At 40.8% G+C, this 22,102-nt stretch overlaps 1 protein-coding gene across 3 annotated transcripts in view; it reads left to right on the plus strand.

The window, feature by feature from the left end:
* Positions 1-22,102, plus strand: part of L3MBTL4 (L3MBTL histone methyl-lysine binding protein 4) — a 442,113-nt gene that overhangs the window by 388,279 nt on the left and 31,732 nt on the right. Inside the window, exon 17 of one of the 3 annotated variants that reach the window (XM_019418426.2) lies at positions 13,020-13,665. The exons of the other annotated variants lie outside the window; for them this stretch is intronic. Within the exon in view, the coding sequence (XP_019273971.1) occupies positions 13,020-13,087 (68 nt within the window). The 3' untranslated portion in view covers positions 13,088-13,665. Of the gene's footprint in view, positions 1-13,019; positions 13,666-22,102 lie in introns of those variants that run through there. 3 annotated transcript variants of the gene reach the window in all.

Here is a 22,102-nt window from a genome sequence, read left to right on the forward strand (position 1 = left end):
GAGATGACGGACAACTTTGTTCTTTGTTTCAATTAAGAATAGCAGTAAATTAAATCCATCTAGCCATCAAAAATGAAGCATGCACTAAGCATTCTTGAGTACTTGCACTTCAGTTGACTTCTAGAACGTTGACTTGTTCATGTGCTTGGGAAACACAAGGTTACAGTAAGGTGAGTCAGAGAGGCCTGGCGGGAATTGGGAGGCTCCTGGTGACTCTCCTTGGCTCTAACCCTAAGGTCCTCACCCAGTCCATGGTGTTCTACGTGGGCATTGGAGACCAGCCTCACTCTGGGCTGGTTGTTGCTCTTCCAAGGCACGGCCTGCTGCTGACAGCCTGGGGCCCCATGCCTGAACTCACTCTACCACCTTTTAACTCACCACAGACGTCCAGGCCTTGCCTGCCCAGCTGTCCAACCAGGGGCTCTCTGTCCAGCTATCCCAGGCCCCTGTCCTTGCCCAAACTACAGGCCTCCTGACTTGGCACCCTGCCCTAGGACTTGTGCTGACCGTCACTACTGTCTATGGCTCACAAGAAAGAATTCCCTGTCCGCCCCACCGAGAGCTGCTAAACCCTGAAAGAGGCTCCTCAGGGAGCTCTGTAGAAATAGGAGAGGCTCTCATTTGTCTGAAATGGTTTCTGTCAGTCAGAGAACACACACAGACTAACTGGTGCCTCATCAGTAGAGTTCATAAACCTCAGATTTTGTAAATGGACTGGCAAAAGAGCAAGGCCAAATTGTAACAAACAGCACCTAGTTTGGGAATTTATACAGAATTCAAACACTTCGATGGAAATTTGTACCATCTTGTATCCTTTCATTGTTGAGGCGCCCACATACATCTCTCTGTTAGACACAGATGGATCCATGCCCCTATTACAACAGAAACCAAAATTAAGGCAGGGTCACAGCCTTGCTATGGGGAAGGTGGGCATGTGGTCAACCGAGAGGAGGTAGGAGCGGTGCCCCAGGACTACGAGGATTGATCCCCGTGACCACCAGTCCGCAGAGATAAAAAAAGAATCATGCTTCTATACAGATTTTTCTAAATCACGGAATAAAGAAAGGACCTTACTCTACAAGTCTTATGGTAAAGCAAGACACAACACATAGCTATCTTCACATTTTTTTTGCCTTTTTAATGTCATTTTTTAATAGGTAGCATATTCACATGGTATGAAAATTTTTAAATGTATAAAAAGGTACACAGTGAGAAGTCTCCCACCCACTCCCTCTACACAAACTCCCCCTCCAGACAGATCCCCACTGTTAGTCTTTTGTGCATCCTCCTAGAGTTTCTTTATACATACACAAGTGAATATAAATATATTTTCTTATCCCACTTCCTTATATTTAACCCAGTAAGTAGTATGCTGTATGCACTTGAATTTTTTTTTTTCACTCAACAGTATAGCCAGGGGATTTTCCCCATTTGTACATAAAGCCTCCTCTTCGTGTCTGGACAGTAGTGTTCCACTGAACGATGCACCACTATATAACCAGCCCTCTGCCGTGGACAGTCAGACTATTTACAGTCTTTCATCGCTTCAAACAGTGCTGCGCAAATAACTATGTATGTATGTCGTCCTGCACATGTGCTAGGGGGTCTATAGGGTAAATTGCCAAAAGTGGAATGGCTGAATGAAAGGGAATATACATCTGTCAACTTGCCCAACAAACAAATATACTGATTTGCACTCTTCCCAGGAATTGTTGAGGGTGTTGAGAGTGCCTGTTTCTCAATACCAACAAAGTCTGTTATCAAACATTTAGCTCTTTTGCCAGTGTGGCAATTGAAAACTGCTACCTCGGTATAATTTTAATTTGCGTTTTTACTGTGAGTTAGTTTGAGCCTCTTTTCTTATGCTTAAGAACCATTCGTGTTTCCCTTTCTGTGAACTTTGCCAGGTTTTCTGTTGCCATTTTAGTCTTTTTTCCTTCCAATTTCAAAGAGCTCTTTATCTTTATGGATTTTAGGAAATTAGCCCTGTCTCCATGACTGGAGTTGCATGTATTTGTTCCCATTTTGGTTTTTTGGAGTTTTTTTTCCAGTTTTTTATTTTCTTATGGGTGTTGTGTTTATTTGTCTGGTTGGTTGATTTAGGTTCACCTTGCCCTTATTTATCAATCGTTTTAGTTTCTTTCGGATTATATAACAACACAGGCAAAAAGGCCTTTCCCATGTCATGACAAGATCCTGTTATATTTTATTCTACTACTTTTATGGGCTGTTATTTTTTTACATTAAATCATACAAATAAATATTTGGAATATATCCCTCTGTGTCATGTCAGCCGTGAATCCATTTTTATTTTATTTGGTTTTGATTCAGAAGGCTACCCGCTTGATTCAGCCAAGTCTGCTCCATTTCTTCCCTAATCTGGGATGTCACCTTCGCATGCTCTAAATTTCCATAAGTACTTGGTCTATTTATGGACTTCTTATTCTTTTTCATCAGTCAGTCTGCATCCTTTTAATTACTGAAGTCTCACAAAATGTTCTAACATCCAGTTGGTCAGTCACACTTCGTCGCTGTTCCTGCTTGTTTGGTTTGTTTTCTACACAGACCTCAGAATTAGCTTGTCGGTGGTTTTATTGAGGTCATGGTAAATGTATGAGAGTAACTTAGAGAGATGTGAGGTCTTTATGATGTTGATTCTTCTTCTACAGGAACATGCTGTCTTTTTGTTTACTGGAGTCTTGTTTGGTGTCCTTCAGAAGTCTTTTTAGTTTTTCTTCAACAAGTCTTACACATTTCTTCTTGAATATCTTTCTAGGTAATGTAAAATGGCCTTTCCACTGTATCTTCTAACTGGTGGTAATCTGTGTAGATGAGGGCTTTTGCTGTCAGCATTTTAATTTTGTACACTTGCCAGCTTACTAACCTCTTATTCTTTGTTGGAGTTTGTCAATTGATTCTCATGATTTTCTGGGTTTACAGTGATACCATCTGCAGTAATGATAGTTTTAGCTTCTGCTTTGTGACTGTTACATCTCTTATATCTTTTCTGATCTCATTGTGTTGGCTTGGGCCCCAGTAGGACGACGTATGCATAATCAGTAGTAATGGTGATGGCAGGCATCATTCTTGTCGAGAGTTTAGTTTAAAATTACTCCAGTGCTTCCCCGATAAAAGTTTGCTTCAAGATACAGGTATTTTCTTTTGTTAAGGAATCATGCCAGTTAGTTCCTCTAGTGGGTGTTTCTATCCATAATGTTTCTTGAATTTCAATAAATGCCTCTTAAAAATCCATGGAGATAGATGATCACAACTTCTTCTTCTTAGACTTTTTGATATGAATAAATTTCCTGTTACTAAATTGTCCTTGCATTTTTGGAATAAACATGGTATTGTCATGACACATAATTTGCATGCCAATAATTTATTTAAACTTTGGTTTTGATATTAATCAATAAGAATAGTTTTTCTTGATATGTATATGCATATGCTCTGTCAGATATGGATATCAATATTATGCTTGCTTCATAAAACAAATTTGGAAGTTTTCCCTTTTCTCTGCACTGGAATGTTTTGTTCTCAAACAATTTGGTAGGAATCCCCTAGGAATCCACCTAGACCTTTTTAAGTACACAGTTAAGTGAACTGGAGCTTTGCCAGGTGTGAAGAGGGAAGTTTTTTACACTATTGTCTGTTCCTTCTATGGGAAAAAAAAGTCTGTTTATATTTTCTGTTTCCTCTAAGAGGAGTTTTGGTAAGTTGTATTTTCCTAGAAAACTATCCATTTATTCCACTTTTCAAATGTATTTACCTAGAGCTAAGCATAAGTAGTTTAAAGTTTTCTCTGTTTCTATATTTTCCCCTAGTATATCTTATTTTCTGTCATTATCTTTTTTATGACTTTTATATATGATCTGATTGTTCTGACATTTTTGTGTGATTCTTCTGAACTTAACAAGATTTACTTTTGTTCAAATGGTCATCATTATAAGTTTATATAAGACTTTTATCTTTCTTTTCAGAAGACATTTTCTATGTATTTCCTACTATAAACTATGAAAAAATTAGTATGTTTTCTCCTTCTCCCCTTCGCACCAGATTTTAATCAACAATGCTACCTTAACCGATATTTACCTTTGTACTGTTAACATGCGTGTACTTCTATTCAATAAAGGAACTTATTCTACTTTTCACCGTATCCCCCTTCCTTTTCCTGTGTTCTCCGTTGTCAGAGCAGGTATTGTTAAACCATTCCATCCCCCTTATCTTCTTCTTTTTGTTTTAAAATCGAGAGTTAAACATAGCCACAACTCAGCACCAGTCCTCCTATTGGACTTTTCTTCTTCTGGGATGTCATTAAGAGGGACTAACATCATTAAGAAGGACTATTTCTTTGAGTTCTTGCATGTTCAACACATGTCTATAGCCTGTATATTTGAAGGACAATTCATCCAGACATAAAACCCTTTTGACACTTCCTTTCCTTGAGTATGTTATAGATGTGGCTCCACTGTCTTCTAGTTTTCATTTTTAAAAATTATTACAGTTAAATATACACGACACAAAATTTACCATTTTAACCATTTTTAAGCACACAGTTCAGTGGCATTAAGTATATTCACATTGTTGTGTGATCATCACCACCATGCATCTCTAGAATTTTCTCATCATTCCAAACTGAAACTCTGTACTCATTAAAACAATAACCCCCAAAAGCCCAGGTTGCCACTGTTGTACTTTCTGTCTCTATTTATTTGACTATTCTAGATATCTCATATAAGTGGAATCATAGTATGTATACTTTTATATCTAGCTTATTTCACTTAGCATTATGTCTTCAAGATTCATCCATGTTGTAGTATGTATCATAATTTCGTTCCTTTTTATGGTTAAATAATATTTCACTGTATGTATACACCACATTTGGTTTGTGCATTCAGTCATCAATGTACACTATAGGATTTCCTTTTTTTAAATATAATTTATTGTCAAATTGGTTTCCCTACAACACCCAGTGCTCATCCCAACAGGTGCCCTCCTCAATGCCCATCACCTACTTTTCCCTCTCCCCCAACCCCCATCTACCCTTAGTTTGTTCTCAGCCCTTAAGAGTCTCTTATGGTTTGCCTCCCTCCCTCTCTGTAACTTTTTTTTTTCCCCTTCCCCTCACCCATGATCTTCTGTTACGTTTCTCAAGATCCACATACGAGTGAAAACATATGGTATGTTTTTCTCTGCCTGGCTTATTTCACTTAGCATAATACCCTCCAGTTCTATAGGGTTTTCTTTAAAAGAAAAAAAAAGAAGAAGAAGAGTTTATTTATTTACTTAGAGAGAAAGACAGCGTGTGCATTTGTGTGCAAGTCAGGGAGGTGCAGAGACAGAGGAAGAGAAAATCCCAAGCAGATTCAGTGCTGTTAGCACAGAGCCTGATGCGGGGCTCCATCCAGGGACTGAGATCATGACCTGAGCTGAAATCAAGAGTCGGATGCTTAACTGACTGAACTACCCAGGTGCCCTAGGATTTCTTTAGGGTTTTCTACATATAAGATCATGTGTTTACTTCTTCTTTTTTAATTTGGATGTCTTCCTATGAGTTAGGAAGTATTCCCTCCTCCTTAATTTTGTTGGTTAAGTTTGAGAAGAACTGATGTAACTTCTGTCAGTATTTGGTAGACTTCACCAGTGAACCCATCTTGGTCCAGGGCTTTTCTTTGTCAAGGAGTTTTGAATACTGATTTAATCTCCTTAACTCGTTATGGGTCTATTCAGATTTTTTATTTATTCCTGATTGAATCTTGGTAGGTTTTTTGTGTTTCTAAGAATTTTTCCATTTCATCTATATTATCTAATTTGTGGACATACAATTATTCATAGTACTCTCTTATAATCCTTTTTATTTCTGTAGAATTAGTGGTAATGTCCTCACTTTCATTTCTGATTTTAGTAATTTGAATCTTGTCTTAAAAGTTTGTCAATTTTGCCACTCTTTTTGAAAATCAAGTCTTGGGTTCATTGATCTTTTCTTCTCTGTTTTATTTATCTGCATTCTAATATTTATTTCTTCCTTGTGTTAGTTTTGAGTTTAGTTTGCTATTCTTTTTCTAGTTCCTTAAATTTTAGTCAGATTGATGATTTGAAGTCTTTCTTTTTCCTTATGTCAACATTTACAGCTCTAAAGTTTCCTCTTAGCACTGTTTTTGCTGCATCCCATAACTTTTGGGATATTTTATTTTCATTTAAATTTGTCTCTAAGTATTTTATGATTTCTTTTGTGATTTCCTCTTTGACTCATTGATCATTTAAGAGTATGTTCATTTCCACACATTTGTGAATTCTTCAGTTTTCTTGCTATTAATGACTTCTAATTCCATCCTGTTGTGGTCAGCAAAAATACTTTGTATGATGTCTATCTTATAAAATGTATTGAGACTTTATTTGTGGTCTGATATGTGGCCTGTCTTGGAGCTTGTTCCGGGTACATTTGAGAAGAATGTGTCTTCTGTTATTGGGTAGAATGTTGTTTATATCTTTTAGATCTGGTTGGTTTATTGTGTTGTTCGAGTCCTTGCTTATTTTTCTTTTGCTTGCTTCTCTTTCTTTCCTTGCTTATCTTCTGTTTGGTTGTTCTCTCCATTATGTGAGAGAAGTATTGAAGTCTTCAATTGTTATTGGAGGACTATCTTATTTCTCCCTTCAATTCTGTCAGTTTCTGCTTCATATATTTTGATAGTGTGTCATTAATTGCATTACTATTTATAATTGTTATATCTTCTTGCATTATTGAACCTTTTATTAATATATAATGCCATTTTTTATCTCTTATGACCTGTTTTTTAAATTTAAAATCTTTTTTATCTTATGTTAGTATTGCCACCTGGCTCAAAGGGTACCATTACTATGGAATATCTTTTCCCATCTTTTCACTTTCAACGTATTTTTGTCTTTGGGTCTAAAATGAGTCTCTTGCAGACACCATATAATTGTATCATATTTTTTAATTCTGCCAATCTCTTGTCTTTCGATTGGAGGGTTTGATCCATTTACACTTTAAGTAATTATTGATAATGAGGGGCTTGCTTCTGCCATTTGCTGTTTGTTTGCTGTATGCCATGTAGGATGTCTGTCCCTCATTACCTATATTACTGTCTTCTTTTGTGTTTAGTTGATTTTTTGTTGTGAGGATTTTAATTCACTTTTAATTTCCTTTTGTATATACTCTGTAGTTACTTTCTTTTTGGTTACTATGAAGATTACATTTAACATCTTAATATTATAGCACTCTAATTTGAATTTATAACAACTTAACAAACATTCTGTTCCTTTACAGCTCCATCTTCCCCACCTTTGAGTTATTGATATCACAAATTACATCTTTCTATATTGTGTGTTCAAAAACATGGACTAATCATTTTGATTCATTAGTTGTTTAAATCATATATAACATAAGTATAATTACAAACAAAAATTACAATAATACTTATTATATATTTCTCTATTTCTCTATGTGTTTATCTTTACCAGATGACTTTTGTATTTTTGTATGCCTTTTAGTTACTGTCTATCATCGTTTCATTTCAACTTGAGGGACTCCTTTTAGCATTTCCTATAGGGCAAGTCTAGTGGTAATTAATCCTCTCAGCTTTTCCTTGTCTGGGAATGTCTTAATATCTCCTAATTTTTGAAAGACGGTTTTGTCAGATGTAGAATTCTCAGATGACAGTTTTTTATTATTGTTTTTGTTTTCTCCTTACAGCACTTTAAATATATTATCACACTGTATTCTGGTCTGCAAGGTATCTGCTGAAAAACCCTCTGATAATCCTCTTGAAGACTCCTTGTACATGATGAGCTACTTTTCTCTGGGTTTCCAGGGTTCTGTCTTTGTCTTTCAACAGTTTGATTACCATGTGTCTCAGTGTGGGTCTCTTTGAATTTATCATATTTGAGGGGCGCTTGGGTAGCTCAGTCAGTTGAGCATCCAACTTCAGCTCAGATCATGATCTCCTGGCTTGTGAGTTCGAGCCCCGGGTCAGGCTCTGTGCTGACAGCCCAGAGCAGGGAGCCTGCTTTGGATTCTGTGTCTCCCTCTCTCTCTGCCCCTCCCCCGCTCACACTCTGTCTCACTCTGTCTCTCACTCTGTCTCTCCCCCTCAAGAATAAATAAACATAAAAAAAAATAAAAATAAAAGAATTTATCATATTTGGGTTTCATTCAGATTCTTAGATTTGTAGATCCACATCTTTCCTCAACTTTGGGAGGCTTTCATCCATTACTTCTCCTCTCTCGTTCTCTCTATCTTGCTCTTTTTCTCTATCTATACTCTGTCTCTATCTCTCCCCCACTCCAGCCCCATCTCCAATCTCTCTCTGTCTCCGTCTTTCCCTTTGGGACTCCCACAATATGTATGTTGGTCCTTTGATGCTGTCCCTTAGATCCTGTTCACTTTTCTTCCATCTTTTTTCTTTCTGTTTCTCAGACTTGATAGTTTCCATTGGCTTATTTCTTTTCTTTTTTATGTTTATTTACTTTTGAGAGACAGAGAGAGAGAACATGAACAGGGGAGGGACAGAGAAAGGGGGGGACACAGAATCTGAAGCAGGCTCCAGGCTCTGAGCTGTCAGCACAGAGCCCAACGTGGGGCTCAACCTCACGAATTGTGAGATCATGACCTGAGCTGAAGTCGGAAGCTTAACCAAATGAACCACCCAGGTGCCCCATCCATTGACCTATTTTTAAGTTTGCAATTTTTTCTGGCTGCTCAAATCTGTTTTTTAATCCCTCCAGCAATTTTTTTCATTTTAGTTATTGTACGTTTCAGGTTCAGGATTTCTTTTTAGTTCCTTTTTGATTTCTGTCTCGTTATTGATATTTTCATTTTGTTTATACATTGTTTTCTTGACTTTATCCCTGTCTTCCTTTAGCTCTTTGAGCATCTTTAAGAAATTTTTTCAATGTCTTTTTCTAGTAAGTCTGTCATCTGGCCTTAGGGACATTTCCTATTTGTTTTCTCTGGATGGGTCATATTTTCCTATTTCTTTGTATACCTTGTAATTACTTTGTTGTTGAACACTGGACATTCGAATCTTATAACATGATATCTCTATTAATCAGAATTTCCCCCTTACCTAAGGTTTGCTGTTCTGTTTTTGTGTTTAATTGCTGTAGGGTGTTTCTGTACTGGAGATCAGACTGAAGTGTCAACTTAAGGCCTTTTCAGGTCTTTTCTGAGCCTGGATTTTACCCCAGGCATGTTATAAATTCTCTTTTCTATGCAATTGCTTTTGGATGTCTTAATCCTCAAATTTCTTCCAAAAGGGGAAAGGGGATAAAATTTTAAGGCATGGTTTCTTTAAATATCTGGAAGCCACTTCAGCCCGTGGGATTTCAACAACAGAATCTGCCTCGGTGCCTGTACTTCCACAGTCAGAAGCAGTAATCAGTTATCACCGCATGGCTCCTTGATATTTAGTGGACAAGGTCCTTATTGCCTACCCTGACTCCTTCAAGTCCCATGCAAGCTACTCCAGGAATGTGGGCTCAGCTGCCCAGGACCAGGCCGGAGGGTGGGAAATGAGTAGCTACTGCCGCACTAATAGCTGAAGCTGACCCAAACTCACAGTGATTTGCTGACTAAGCCTTCCCCTGGAAGGTAGAAGTCTTCAAATCGATTCCAGAGTTCTAAAACTGTTTCAGGCAGAGTCTGCTGGTGCAAGTGCCATCTGGATGAAGCAATGGACTCCTAGCACTTCCTACCCACCATCTTCCCCGATGTCACTCCTGTGTTCTGTTTTTGAAGGTTTTGAGGAGATATCTGAGGCTCACCTGGCTGCCCAAGTGAGTGGTTACCTATAAACTCCAGTGACTTTACTAAGATATACCTTGTTGTTGAATTCTCATTCACCTAAACTGGCACATAGTATGCCCTTTCAGCGTTTCAAGTACGTTCAAGCATATAGGTTCCAAGTGTTCCGGAAAGAGTTGTTTTTATTTCTATTCAAATATTTGTTTTGTTTCATTATTTCAGTTTTTCCTCAGACATGCTGATTGTGCATTTGCTAGATCTCCTTCAGTTTCATTTTGCTTGCATTTCTTATGTTTGTCTTTTATGTCACTTGCTCAGTATTATAAAAGATTTACTCTTCCTTTCTGCTCCTTCCTGTTTCATCTTCATTCCTATGATGGTTTTATTTTTTTCTTCTGCTTCTTTCTTGAGTTCTGCCTTCCTTCTTGTCTGTTGCCATCTCTTCCTTGAATTGTTGCATTTCTACTTTGTGTTCTTCATCATAGAGGTAATTGCTTCACTAAGCTTTGTTTTGTGTTTCTAAATGCATGTCAGCATGTCTCATTACTTTTTGCATCTCCTCAGTGGTAACATTTTTCCTGCTTGCATTGTTAAATTTTTTTAATGCTTATTTATTTTTGAAAAAGAGAGAGACAGAGCATGAACTGGGGGAGAGGCAGAGATAGTGGAGACACAGAATGTGAAGCAGGTTCCAGGCTCTGAGCTGTCAGCACAGAGCCCGGCGCAGGGTTCGAACTCACAAGCTGTGAGATCATGACCTGAGCCAAAGTGGGACTTGCTTAACTGACTGAGCCACCCAGGAGCCCCTTCTGCTTGCATTTTTAAATCTATAATAGCTTCTGTTGCTCTCTTCCACATTTTCCTCATGGGATCTTTGCACAACAGTGTATTAATTCTTTTTCTTTTCTTTCTGTTTAGATCATTCATTATTAAATAGGTTGGATTTTCCTGGACTAGCTATTTGCACACCCCTCTACAGTAATGGGAATTGAGGGTCAGGCTTCACAACTAAAGATTTTCTTTTTCTTGCCTGACACAGAGACAAATTGCTTACTGCAGATATGGCCCATCTGAATTATTCTTGGTGTAGCTCTGGTTTCTCTAACTCTGAACTGAACTGAGTCCCAGAGGGCTTCTTCCACCAGCCCTGCTCACTCCAGGTCCAGGACCTATTTTTCAGAAATGAGGAACATTCTTTGGTTGGATGCTTACGGAGATCGTCCACCTCTGGGCCCTTCTTTTCCTCCCTGCCTCTATACAATTGGCAATCACAGTTACTTCTAGCCCCTCTTACAGATATATTGGAATCTGGGGAATATGTTTACCTCTAAGTTCCACTGAAAATGGAATCTATGCTGTTCTGTTTGTTTATTTTCTTTGTTGTTTTGTATGGTTCCATGCTCACAGCCCTGTTTCTTACTGATTATCATGTTTCAAATGACTATAATAAAACCACATTCTCTTTTCTTTTCTTCCATTCAACACATCTTTATTGAGCCTGACACCTTCTGTTAGGACCATAGGGTGTACACAAGAGAAGTTGTTCTTGTTTAGTGGGGGTTTAGAAATGGAAACAACTGTTATAGACACAGGGTAACATGGGACAGGTGCTACCTTATGGGTTCAAATAGAGAAGTCTGGGTAAGAGCAAAAGATTCATTTTCTGTGGGAATCAGAAATGTTTTTGGGGCCAGATACCTAAACAGTGGGTAATGTTTCAACAAAGAGAAGTATGAGAAAGAGATTCCGGGGGGCGAAATAGGTAATAAAAAAACACAGCACTGGAACAGTGAAGGCATTTTCAGGACACGGCGGGAAACTGGCTACCCCGGAGTACAGGACACTTCCGAGAAAGAGAGTCACGGAGAAGGGGTGGGTAGACTGAGAGCCCACAGTCTTGAGCAGCATGCTAAGGAGTGTCATCCTGGACTTAATGGGAGAGTTTGGGGATGGTTTTAATTCAGTCATTACTTGTTTGTTGCTTTTGTTTTGTTATGATTTTGGAGAGAATGCAATGGATAGATTTTTGCCAGCGAAAAATGCTGACAGCAAGTTGGAGAAGATTCAGAAATAGAAGGGCCTGAAGACAAAAGGCCATTGCGTGCAAATGGTGGCTGAGTAGGATGCTGGAGTGAGGACAGAATGGGGAGACAGGCACCAACAGAGTGGACCCTTGCTTACCCATAACAAAGCCAGACCGAGACCCTGCAAATTCCCATTCTTTGCCCCATAAATGATTGGCTAAACTGGCAACAAGATGCCTCTTAACCAACCTTTGGTTAAGTTTCTCTTCTTTCCCCAGGCCCCTAAATTTGGCCCACCCTCAGCTCAGCCAGCAGACAGCCCCCCTCCTTAAGGGCCCTCCTGGCAAACAGGCCCCTCTGAGCCACAGACAGAGCTTTTTGCCCTTCCATCCCCTCCCCACACCCTGTCTTTATAGCCTTGTTTTCTCCCCTCTATGGAAGAAAAACCATTTTTGCCTAACTCTTGAGACTTTGCTGATATTATGGTCAGAGTTGCCACCTATTGTGACAATGCCTTCCCCCCTTATAAATAATCTTTTTGAAAAAAGTCTTTCTTTACCTGTTTATTAGTAGTAGTAGTAGTAGTAGTAGTAGTAGTAGTATTACTTGGGAGTACCAAATCATTTAGGATGTAGGGTCAACCAAACCTGGCCACTGATTGGATAAGAGTTTAGAGCTGGAAGGAGGTGGAAAAGTCAAGCAGGGCAGAGATTTGGGGCCAGAGTGGCCACCATGGCTTTTCAGCTGCTGTTTTGTATCTGTGGTTTAATTGGGTTTGTTTTTCTCTTGTGGGGAGGGGCAAATTTCTCTGTTTTAACTTGGGAAAGAAAAATACAACTTGGAGAAAAAAATCTTTGTGGTCCTTATGTTTCTAAAATGCATCTCACCTAAGTTAGTTTTTCTCCCCCTCTTTTAAATCTCCCAACGCCAAGCATTCAACTGAGTTGAAATCAGAAGGGAAAATAAAGTTATTAAGTGCTGTTTTCAATAGTGGTGATTTTGGCTTTGCTTCCTTTTATTCATTTATAAGATCCATGAATTCAGTATCCAGTAATGCCTAAGCCTTACTCCTTGTAAGATATCCCTGCTACCCATCGTCCCCACCCCTCAACAGCTTGGCGTCCCCAGCATGCTTTCTGCCACTTTCCAGATTCTTAGTCGTTGGTCTTAAAATGCATAGCTCCTGGCATCTTCAGTGTGCTTCATAATCTCCACTTATGTTAATCCACAGCTAATGGAACCGTCAGGCCCAGCTCTTGCCCACGGAAAAGCCTCCTCTGGCCTCCATTGCCAAGGTGATGAAACAGCAGTGCATGGGGCGCAGACCCCAGCACGCCTGAGAAAGCTGCATGGGTGTGTGCGCCCCACAGATGCCTTTCCTGGGCTTTCATCCAACTCTGTGTTTCTCGGGTGTTTTAGCCCGGACCTGTTTCATACATGAAAATCTCCTGCTCCCTTTAATGGAAATCGAAAATGCAAAATAACTGAAACAGCGTTGCTTGGAATAAATGGAATCATTGCACGGCCCCCTCCCTTTCCATGCTCCTCGCCAACCTTGGCCCCTTAGGTTTACATTTTCCTGTTTCTCAACCTCTCTTTCAGTTTTACTGTGCTTGTTCTCACAGTGTCAGATGTGTCTTTTGAGTCCCCCCTGCTCGCTCTGCTCAGTTCTATGTCTGCAGAAGTGTGAGGCCTTAGTGACACGGGCGAGACGATTGTCCAGACTTGAGCGAAAACGCAAAGCTACGTACTCGCTGGATTGCCTAAGAACGTATTTGCTTTACCTTCTTCACCTTGACTGAATTCTGAGTCCTTATTCTTCTTATTTTCATAAATAAGAAAGGCCATCTTCTAAGTAACTTTTCAAAAATAGCCTATCCGTGATGTGTTGAATTTTTTTAAAAAACAAGTTCTGGATTCTGCCTTCAGCATTCACTCCCCAGGACCGTAAAGCTGGAGCCTCGTGGAACGCACAGGGGTGAGAAGTTGGGATTTAATCAAATCCAATGAGCCTACTGCTGTTTTATTTTAGAAGTCCTTGATTGCATCTCTACCTTGCAGTACCCCTGCATGGCGTGGTCACCCCTGAAGAAAGCACAGATGGTGACTGTCAGGCCATGCATCAAACTCAGAGCCCTCCTGGATGCATTTGTTTTCTCTGGCTGGTGTTGGGAATTCAGCTATTTTCCAACCATTTTTAAATTAGCCTTAAATCTGCTTTTGAAAAACCACATTTCTGGAGGCACCCTCTTCTCATAATAACAAAGTCTCACTGAATCAGAATGATGAAAGAGAAGCGTATCTTAGTTGAGGGAAGACACCTGAATGTGAGCTGTTTGTAAAGGCCTGTAAAGGTGTGCCATCTAAATGTACAGTAAGATCATGATTTTCTTTGTGGAAGAGAAAACTGACTATTTCAAGGCAATTCCAAAGAGCAAAACCGGGGCTAATGGATAGAGGTTCAAGGAGGCACCGTTACTTCAACCTAAGGAAAGCCCAGCATGCATTCATGGCCGTGCTGGGGCAGAGCGATTTACCGCATGGCAGGTGACACTGCTACTGGAGGTGGCGGGGAGGAGATGGGCTCCTGCCTCAGGAGAAACCCAGAAACCCAGACCCCTTGCCCTCCAAGGGGCCAGCTCAGCACCAAGTCTGAGCCCACACTGCCAGGATCCAAATCCTGCTCCTCCTACTCATTAACTTTGTAACCTCACGCAACTTACTTAACCCCTCTCTGCCTCAGTTTCCTCACCATAATGGGGGTGATAACTTTGAGGAATTAATATTTAGAGAAAAAAAACTTGTAAGTTAGAGCAATGAGTTGCAGGTACATAGTAAGTGCCGTATGACTGTTAAATGTAACTAAGGAAAAGATTTTCTAGGATGTCCAAAAGACACCAAGGAAGATCTTTTTTGAATGCCCCCTTGGTACTAAGCAGTAAACAAGATGGACACAGGCCCAGAATCCACACAGCTCACATCTTGTGCTGGAGAAAGTCAGGTACCCAGCCCACAGCCTGGAGAGGGCTCCCATGACAGAAGCCTGAAGCAGGGGCTTACTGTGGTCCCTAGAACCCAGGGAAAGGGCTGCGGGACCAGGACCAGGGAGGTGAGGGAGATGTTGGGCTTGTGTTCCTAGAAGAGGAAGAGGGATGAACAGGAGCAGCTGGGGCCTGATCTTCCTACCAGTATCCTCAGCTGCTGCTGGCATTTTGAGGCTCTGCTGATTTCCTTTAGAGCCATGATTCTTTACAGCCGCCAACTCGTTCATTCATTCATTCATTCATTCATTCACTTAACTTTATTAATAGGTGAGCGTCTATAATTTTCTAGTGCAAAACATATTTTTTAGTTACCCAATAAGTACTTTAATCAGCTGGAAAAGCACATAGAAAATTTTTTGATTGTTGCCAATTCCATTCTTGTGCTATCTGAATAAAAACGATTAGGAAAAAACAGTATTTATTCATGTTGTGTCCTTGTAGAAAATAATGGCTTTAATCACAATGCCACTTTTTAATTATTTTTTCTACATAGGTTGAAATAACCAAAGGAGTTGTATCATTGTTATTAAGCTGCATAATTTTACAAAATATTTGCTTGAAGGATCTATCAGTGGAATTATTATTATTTTTTAGTGGGCTCTTTTTTTGGTGAGGCTCTTCTGTTTCAAATGAACAGCTCTGATTATTTCTAAGGATTTCTTGTCCTAAGAAAGCGGAAAAACGGCAAACCTACACAAGCATTAACATGCTCTGAAACGGGTATCCAGGTAAGCCCATCGTATTTTAGTTTGGAAATAAAGGATGAGATATCAAAAGTTACTTCACTACATGTAACCGTGGGCATATTCTCTTTCAGATTCAGTGAAGTGAATCTAAACCCTTGTTGGGTCAGTTTGGGGAGACCTGTATGGCTTGGTGAAATGTGAGGGGCTCTGAGCCCCTTTCCTCCTCGCTGAGATGATCCCCAGATCTACCTAGAACATTCTTTCCCTTTGGAGAAAACAAGGGTGGGTCCATGTCTTCTCGGCACAGCACATGTCATTCCTCTTCTTGGAAGGCCCCAAGCTCCTCCCACTGACAGTGGAAGACCCAGGCCCAGATCCTTCCATGATCCACAATCATCTTCTCCTTGCGCACCCTTAAACTCGGTACATGACTCTGTCATTGTGTTATTGCATCGCGACAACAAATCCTTTGCACCTCTGCCTTTCCTCCTGGATCGTGAATTCCGTGAGGGCAAAAAATAAGTCTTGTTGATTTTTGCCTTCCAAGCACCTGGCACTGCTTTGGATGCATGAATATATTGTTGGCCATGTCTAGAGCTCAGAGTGGTGCAGTAGATGCCCCTGGATAAGAGGGAGGACGAGGAGTGGAGGTATGAGACAGAGCCCACCAGTGCATGGGAGGAACCAAGCCAAGGATGCCAGCCTCCCAGTCTCCCAGGGGTGGCCCATTCAGCCCCAGACTGGGACAGCCAGTGGTGAATTTCTCAGATGACTTAATATTTTACAGCTAAGCAGAAGTAATTCCCAAAAATTCTAATGTGGCTAAAGTTGATATATTAAAATTTTCTTACAGAGATAGTTAAAGGTGGCTAGCTAAGTAAAGGGCATGTTTTGGTAACTCCTTGCTATTTTAATTAATTAATTAATTAATTAAAGTTTATCTATTTTGAGAGAGAACGTGCACATTCACAAGTGGGGAAGGGGCAAGGAGAGAGGGAGAAACAGAATCCCAAGCAGGCTCCACACTGTCAGCACAGAGCTGGACATGGGGCTCAAACTCATGAACTGTGAGATCATGACCTAAGCTGAGATCAAGAATCAGACGCTTAGCCGACTGAGCCACACAGGCACCCCACTCCTTGCTATTTTAAACTTACTTAAAAATGTTTTTGGGGTGCCTAGGTGGCTCGGTCGGTTAAGCATCAGACTTCAGCTCGGGTCATGATCTCACCGTCTGTGAGTTCGAGCCCCGTGTCAGGCTCTGTGCTGCCAGCTCACAGCCTGGAGCCTGCTTTGGACTCTGTGTCTCCCTCTCTCTCTGTCCCTCCCCCCGCTCACACTCTGTCTCCCTCCCTCAAAAGTAAATATTTAATATAGTGTTGACTGAGGTAGTTCCTTCCTCCTCAAAAAATGTTTTCACATGCTGGCTGTGATTTTTTTTCTTTGTTTTACCTCTATTGTTTTCTTCTTTCTCCTCTCTAGTTACAGAATAGTGTAAGTGTGAACATAAGTAAACAGGTAAATAGAACAGGCAACTCTTGTGTAGACAGAAGGTATAAGTGTTAAGAGACTAACTGGCAGTGTGACTTGCAGAGAGTCATTTAAAGTCAATCCACAGAACTTTTAAAGGTCTATTAACCACCAAGCCCTGTACATCTCAGTGACCAAATGAGAGATAGACTCTGCCCTAAAAAAACTTAATATCTATCCAATCCCTTGGCTAACACGTACTTATTAAGGGCCTTTGTGTGCAAGGCACTGTGCAAAGCCCTGCGTGTATAGTAACAGAAATGCCCTGGAAGTATTGTTGCACCTGACGTCCTGAGTTAGCCAAGCAAAGAGAAGAGGGGAGGGCGTTCAAGGAGGAAAGAACAGCAAGACACATTCAGGGGACCTACTATGTCTGGGCCATGGGAATGGGAGGACAGAGGTGTGAGAGGTCAGAGAAGGAGGGAGGGAGGGAGATGAATACATTAGAGAGGAAGAAAATGCTATTTATTCAATCCCAGGTACCACGATTTGTACACGCATGTCCCATTTCACCTTCATGGCACCCTTAACTGCTGTTGTCACATGAAAGGGACCATTGGTGAGCCCTGGAACAGAAGGGTAGCCCATCTTCATTCACTGCAAAAAAAAAAAAAAGAAAGAAAGAAAGAAAGAAAGAAAGAAAGAAAGAGAAAGAAAGAAAGAAAGAAAGAAAGAAAGAAAGAAAGAAAGAAAGAAAGAAAGAAAGAAAAAAGAAATATACTGCAGGCTGAAAGGAATTCTCAAGGCATCCACTGGACTTTAGGGACTCAGGATGTATAATAATGCTCTAGGTGGAGCTGATGGCTGTCTTTGCTCTCTCAGATGAAATGGAATGTTATGGAAAATGAAATGTGAGATTCAAAGAGGTTAAGTAACATGCCCAGATCACACAGCTTCCCTCTGCAGTAGTGGAATTGGAACCCGGATCTCTCTGACCCCCAAACCCTTCCACAACAGTAGGCTTCAGGCAAAATAAAATAATTCCTATGGCAGAAGTATGCATTGTTGTGGGAAAATAGGAAGGGTACTTTATTCCAGCAAGGAAAGAACAGGGATAGTGTTTCAGAACATTCATTACAGTGAAACGAGTGGGGCAAATTAAATGGTGTTTTAGCTCCTTCTACCTCCAAAATGCTGTGGCTTTATAAATGGTGTCATCTTGTTAAAGGAAAAGGCTCTGGCTTGTATTGTTCATAGCTCTCTACCTTAACTCACATTTATTTAATACATGTGATATGTTACAATCCATGCACATAAACAGGACTGATAATGACAAAATATAGGGAGAAGAGTATGTTCATTTTCTTACCAACAGTCCTTTTTTTTTCCCCATAGGGAAACATAATTCTGGGTTTGTGACTAAATTCAGTTTGTTGGGAAGTGAGGTTGGATTTCACTAAAGCTGGGTGCATTCTTTTCTACAAAATGGTTTCAGTGTATTGTGTTTCAGTGAATCCCCGTGTGAATTAATAGCAACCAGACATTGCCTTCCCTTTGTTCTCTTGTTTTCTGCAGGTTTATTCCTTGTAAGAAGACATAGGTTTCTTTGGGTAAAAGATTCTCAGGAATCTATAACTAGGCACTTAAGCAGGAGCAGAGTTGTAAAGCAGTTGCCATTTTAGAAGATTTATTTTGTGCAGCAGAAATAGGAAATTGATAGCGCAGCACTCAGCAGGACAAGTAACCTTCCTACTTTATGAAACTTAGTTTCTGAACCAGAGCCCTCAGAGGACCTCATCTTAGCAGCCCTCCAGACAAAGTAGGCTCTGAGCTGTCAGCACAGGGCCCGATGAGGGGCTCAAACTCACAAACCCCAAGATCATGACCTGAGCTGAAGTCGGACGTTCAACTGACTGAATCACCCAGGTGCCCCTATCAAAATAATCTTCTTAAAATCCTACTTTGGTCATCTCATTTCCCTGCTTAAACTCCATTCCTGCTCCTGTGGCCAAACAGACCCCAGACCCTTCCAACTGAGTCTCTGCTTATTGCTCATAGCATTCTCTGATGGCTTCCTGGTTAGAAACTGCAGGCTGACCTCACTGCCACCTGTCCAGATAGCTGGATTTTTTCACCCACCTGAACTGTGAGGCACCCCCCCTCCACTTGCCTTGGCTCCTGGTCTGGTCACCCCCACCTCCAGCAGCATCTACCCAAGCACTTTGCTTGGCCTGGGGTGGGAACTCTCCAAACTGATTCTTCACTCAGTCACTGAGCAAGTATTTATTGTGTTCCTAGTATGTGCCAGCCATAGTGACAAAAGACCGGGTGTGCCCTCAGGGACAACCAGTCTTATAGTTTCATAGGCCGTGTGATCATGGCCCACCTCTGTGACTTAAGGCTTTGCTTCTCAGTTATGGTCCTTAGACCAATCACAATGGCATGACCTGAGAGCTTGTACTAACTATCAAATCTCAGCTCCCCCACCATCCATCCTGTATTAACAGTATTCCCACATGAACCGCATTGCCCAGCAGAGCGTTAGAAGCTCTGCATTAAGGCTCACAGAGTCGGGGTGCGTGGGTGGCTCAGTCGGTTAAGTGTCCAACTCTTAATCTTGGCTCAGGTCTTGATCTCAGGGTCATGAGTTTGGGCCCTGCATTGGACTCTGCACTGCACTGGGCCTGAAGCCTACCTTAAAAAAAAAGACAGTCAAGTTGGGTGGGTGAGTTGGTTCCATTTATGTTTTATTTGCTTTATGACGATTATATATTATAAGTATATATAAGTAAACTTATAGGTTTAAATTGTCCTTCATTTGGTAAATAACATTTATTTATTTTTGAGACAGAACGACACAGAGCATGAGCGGGGGAGGGGCAGAGAGAAAGGGAGACACAGAACCCGAAGCAGGCTCCAGGCTCTGAGCTGCCAGCACAGAGCCCGACACAGGGCTTGAACTCACAGACCACAAGATCATGACCTGAGCCGAAGTCAGACACCTAACTGACTGAGCCACCCAGGCACCCCCTCATTTAGCAGACTTTTTAAGGACTTGTTAACATAAGTTACATCATTTGGTGCTGCAGAGCACAACCAAATTACAAGCAGCAAATACAGACCTGTCTGTATTGTGTAAAACATGAGGACTTCACAGATATTGCTCATGTTGCATTTTACACATATCGGAGGTATGCTCACATCCAGGGAATGGTGGTGCTACTTCACAGATTATAAATTGGCATCTGTAAGCCATTTTTGGTCATACACATGTTCGTGTGGCCAACACGGAGTTTTCATAAATTTTTGATTCGTTATGAACAGGTTTTCACATAGAAAGCCAGACTTCTGGCTTCTCTTGAAAATTGGGCAGCCCTGGGCCCACTTTCCTGATGTCACAGTGGGCTGGCACTGGGGGTCTTCTCCTGTACGTGGGGGCATGCTCTCCAGTTCACCATGGCTCCACCCACATCACTGTCACTCCTCCTAGGCCTGCCTGGCCCCTATAGACAATAGGGTCTGAGAACCTATGCTAGGACCTAGGGGTACACAGAATGAGCCTGCCTCGTGTTTGCCCCATTATAGTTACCTTCAGAGTCTTTGTAAAGAAGCAGCCCCCATGGGAGGAAAATAGGGAACCTACCATTGGTGAGGACAGACAAATGACTCTAGGCTAGTGATTCTCAACCCTAAGTGACAGGAGCTGGTAAAAGTACCAGTGCCCACTTCCCACCAGCACTGCCCAGAAATCCCGACTTCATTGCTATGGGCATCACCAGATTTTACAATCTCCACAGGTGATTCTAATCTGACTGGAGACCCACTGATCTAGACCATCTACAGTCCTTGCAAAATAAAACTGCAACAACAGGCCAAAGTCAGGAAAATATATATACGCATATGCTCACGTGCATAAATTAAAAGGATTGATGTTGAAGCCTCATCACTCTGGACATTGGTAATTCAACATGTATGATAGTTTTGTCTAGGAGCCGGCCTATCATTTACCTTTCTTATCCGTAGAAGAGAGTTGGCCAAGCAAATGAGCACTTATAAGCAAGATTGCTTTAAACTGCTTTATAGAAACTAGATTTTTTTTTTTTGAAGGATTTGAATTCAAACACTGACTGGAGTTAAATATAATTTGTATTCCCTCTTACAAAACCAAAAATTTGGAAGATACCAGCAGGCGTGGTGAATGTATCATACAGAGCCCCTTCCACAATTGTAGAATTGCTTTCTTGTGTGGTCTGTTATCACCTCGCCTAAAATTCTATTCGTGCTTTAATTACTTTAAAATAATGTTTATTACTGTCAGAATTTGGCCATTTAGGGCACAGAAGTGTTCATCCAAGAATGTCATTAGAGGAAAAGTTCTGCTAATGTGCCTGTTGTAATGAAACCATTCCCCCTTCCCAGGCCCCAGATTGGCTGTTGCATGGTAGCATCTGGCAATAGATCTCTGCTGTTTTGGGGCAGATTCTCTTGATTAGAGGTCTGACAATCACCAGAGTAATTCATGAGATGACTTTATGCAAGAAATTTCATGATTTCTAATGGCTTCTAATGGTTTAATATTTTAATGTAATTACGCTTAATTATACATTGTAATATGCATTGGCCAAGCTTGGGAACTGGGTCTTAGTAAAATGTAGCTAATGGAAAATTTTCCTCCAGCTTTTTTTAAACAAGGAATTAAGTCCTGACGTGAAACTGAATGCAAATCCAACAAGCAGTCTCTTGCCAGAGAAAATATTGGCGTAATACATTTGAATGGCCCAGTTTGTCAGCTCGCTTGGCTAAATCCCCAAATCATACACTGTTTTAGAATTATTTCAGAAGTTCTATTTCCCACCTTTCCACTAACCTACTTTTAGTAATTTCTGTTTGGTTTTATGAATTTTTATCAACAGGCAGTCTGGGTGAGGGAGATTTGGGGAGACACACGCAGAATAATGTTATTTATTATGATCACCAGTAAAGGGGGTGAGGGAGACCCCCAGAGGCGAAACTCATGCCCTGGGCCGGTTTGGGGGTGTCATTTATCTATGCTGCCCACGGTGAGTGGATGTGAAGACAGAATAAAGAGCAGAACTAAAATATAGTGTGTTCCC

Source organism: Panthera pardus, unplaced genomic scaffold (genome assembly GCF_024362965.1).
Source record: "Panthera pardus isolate Hobbes unplaced genomic scaffold, ASM2436296v1 HiC_scaffold_15, whole genome shotgun sequence".
NCBI lineage: Eukaryota > Metazoa > Chordata > Mammalia > Carnivora > Felidae > Panthera > Panthera pardus.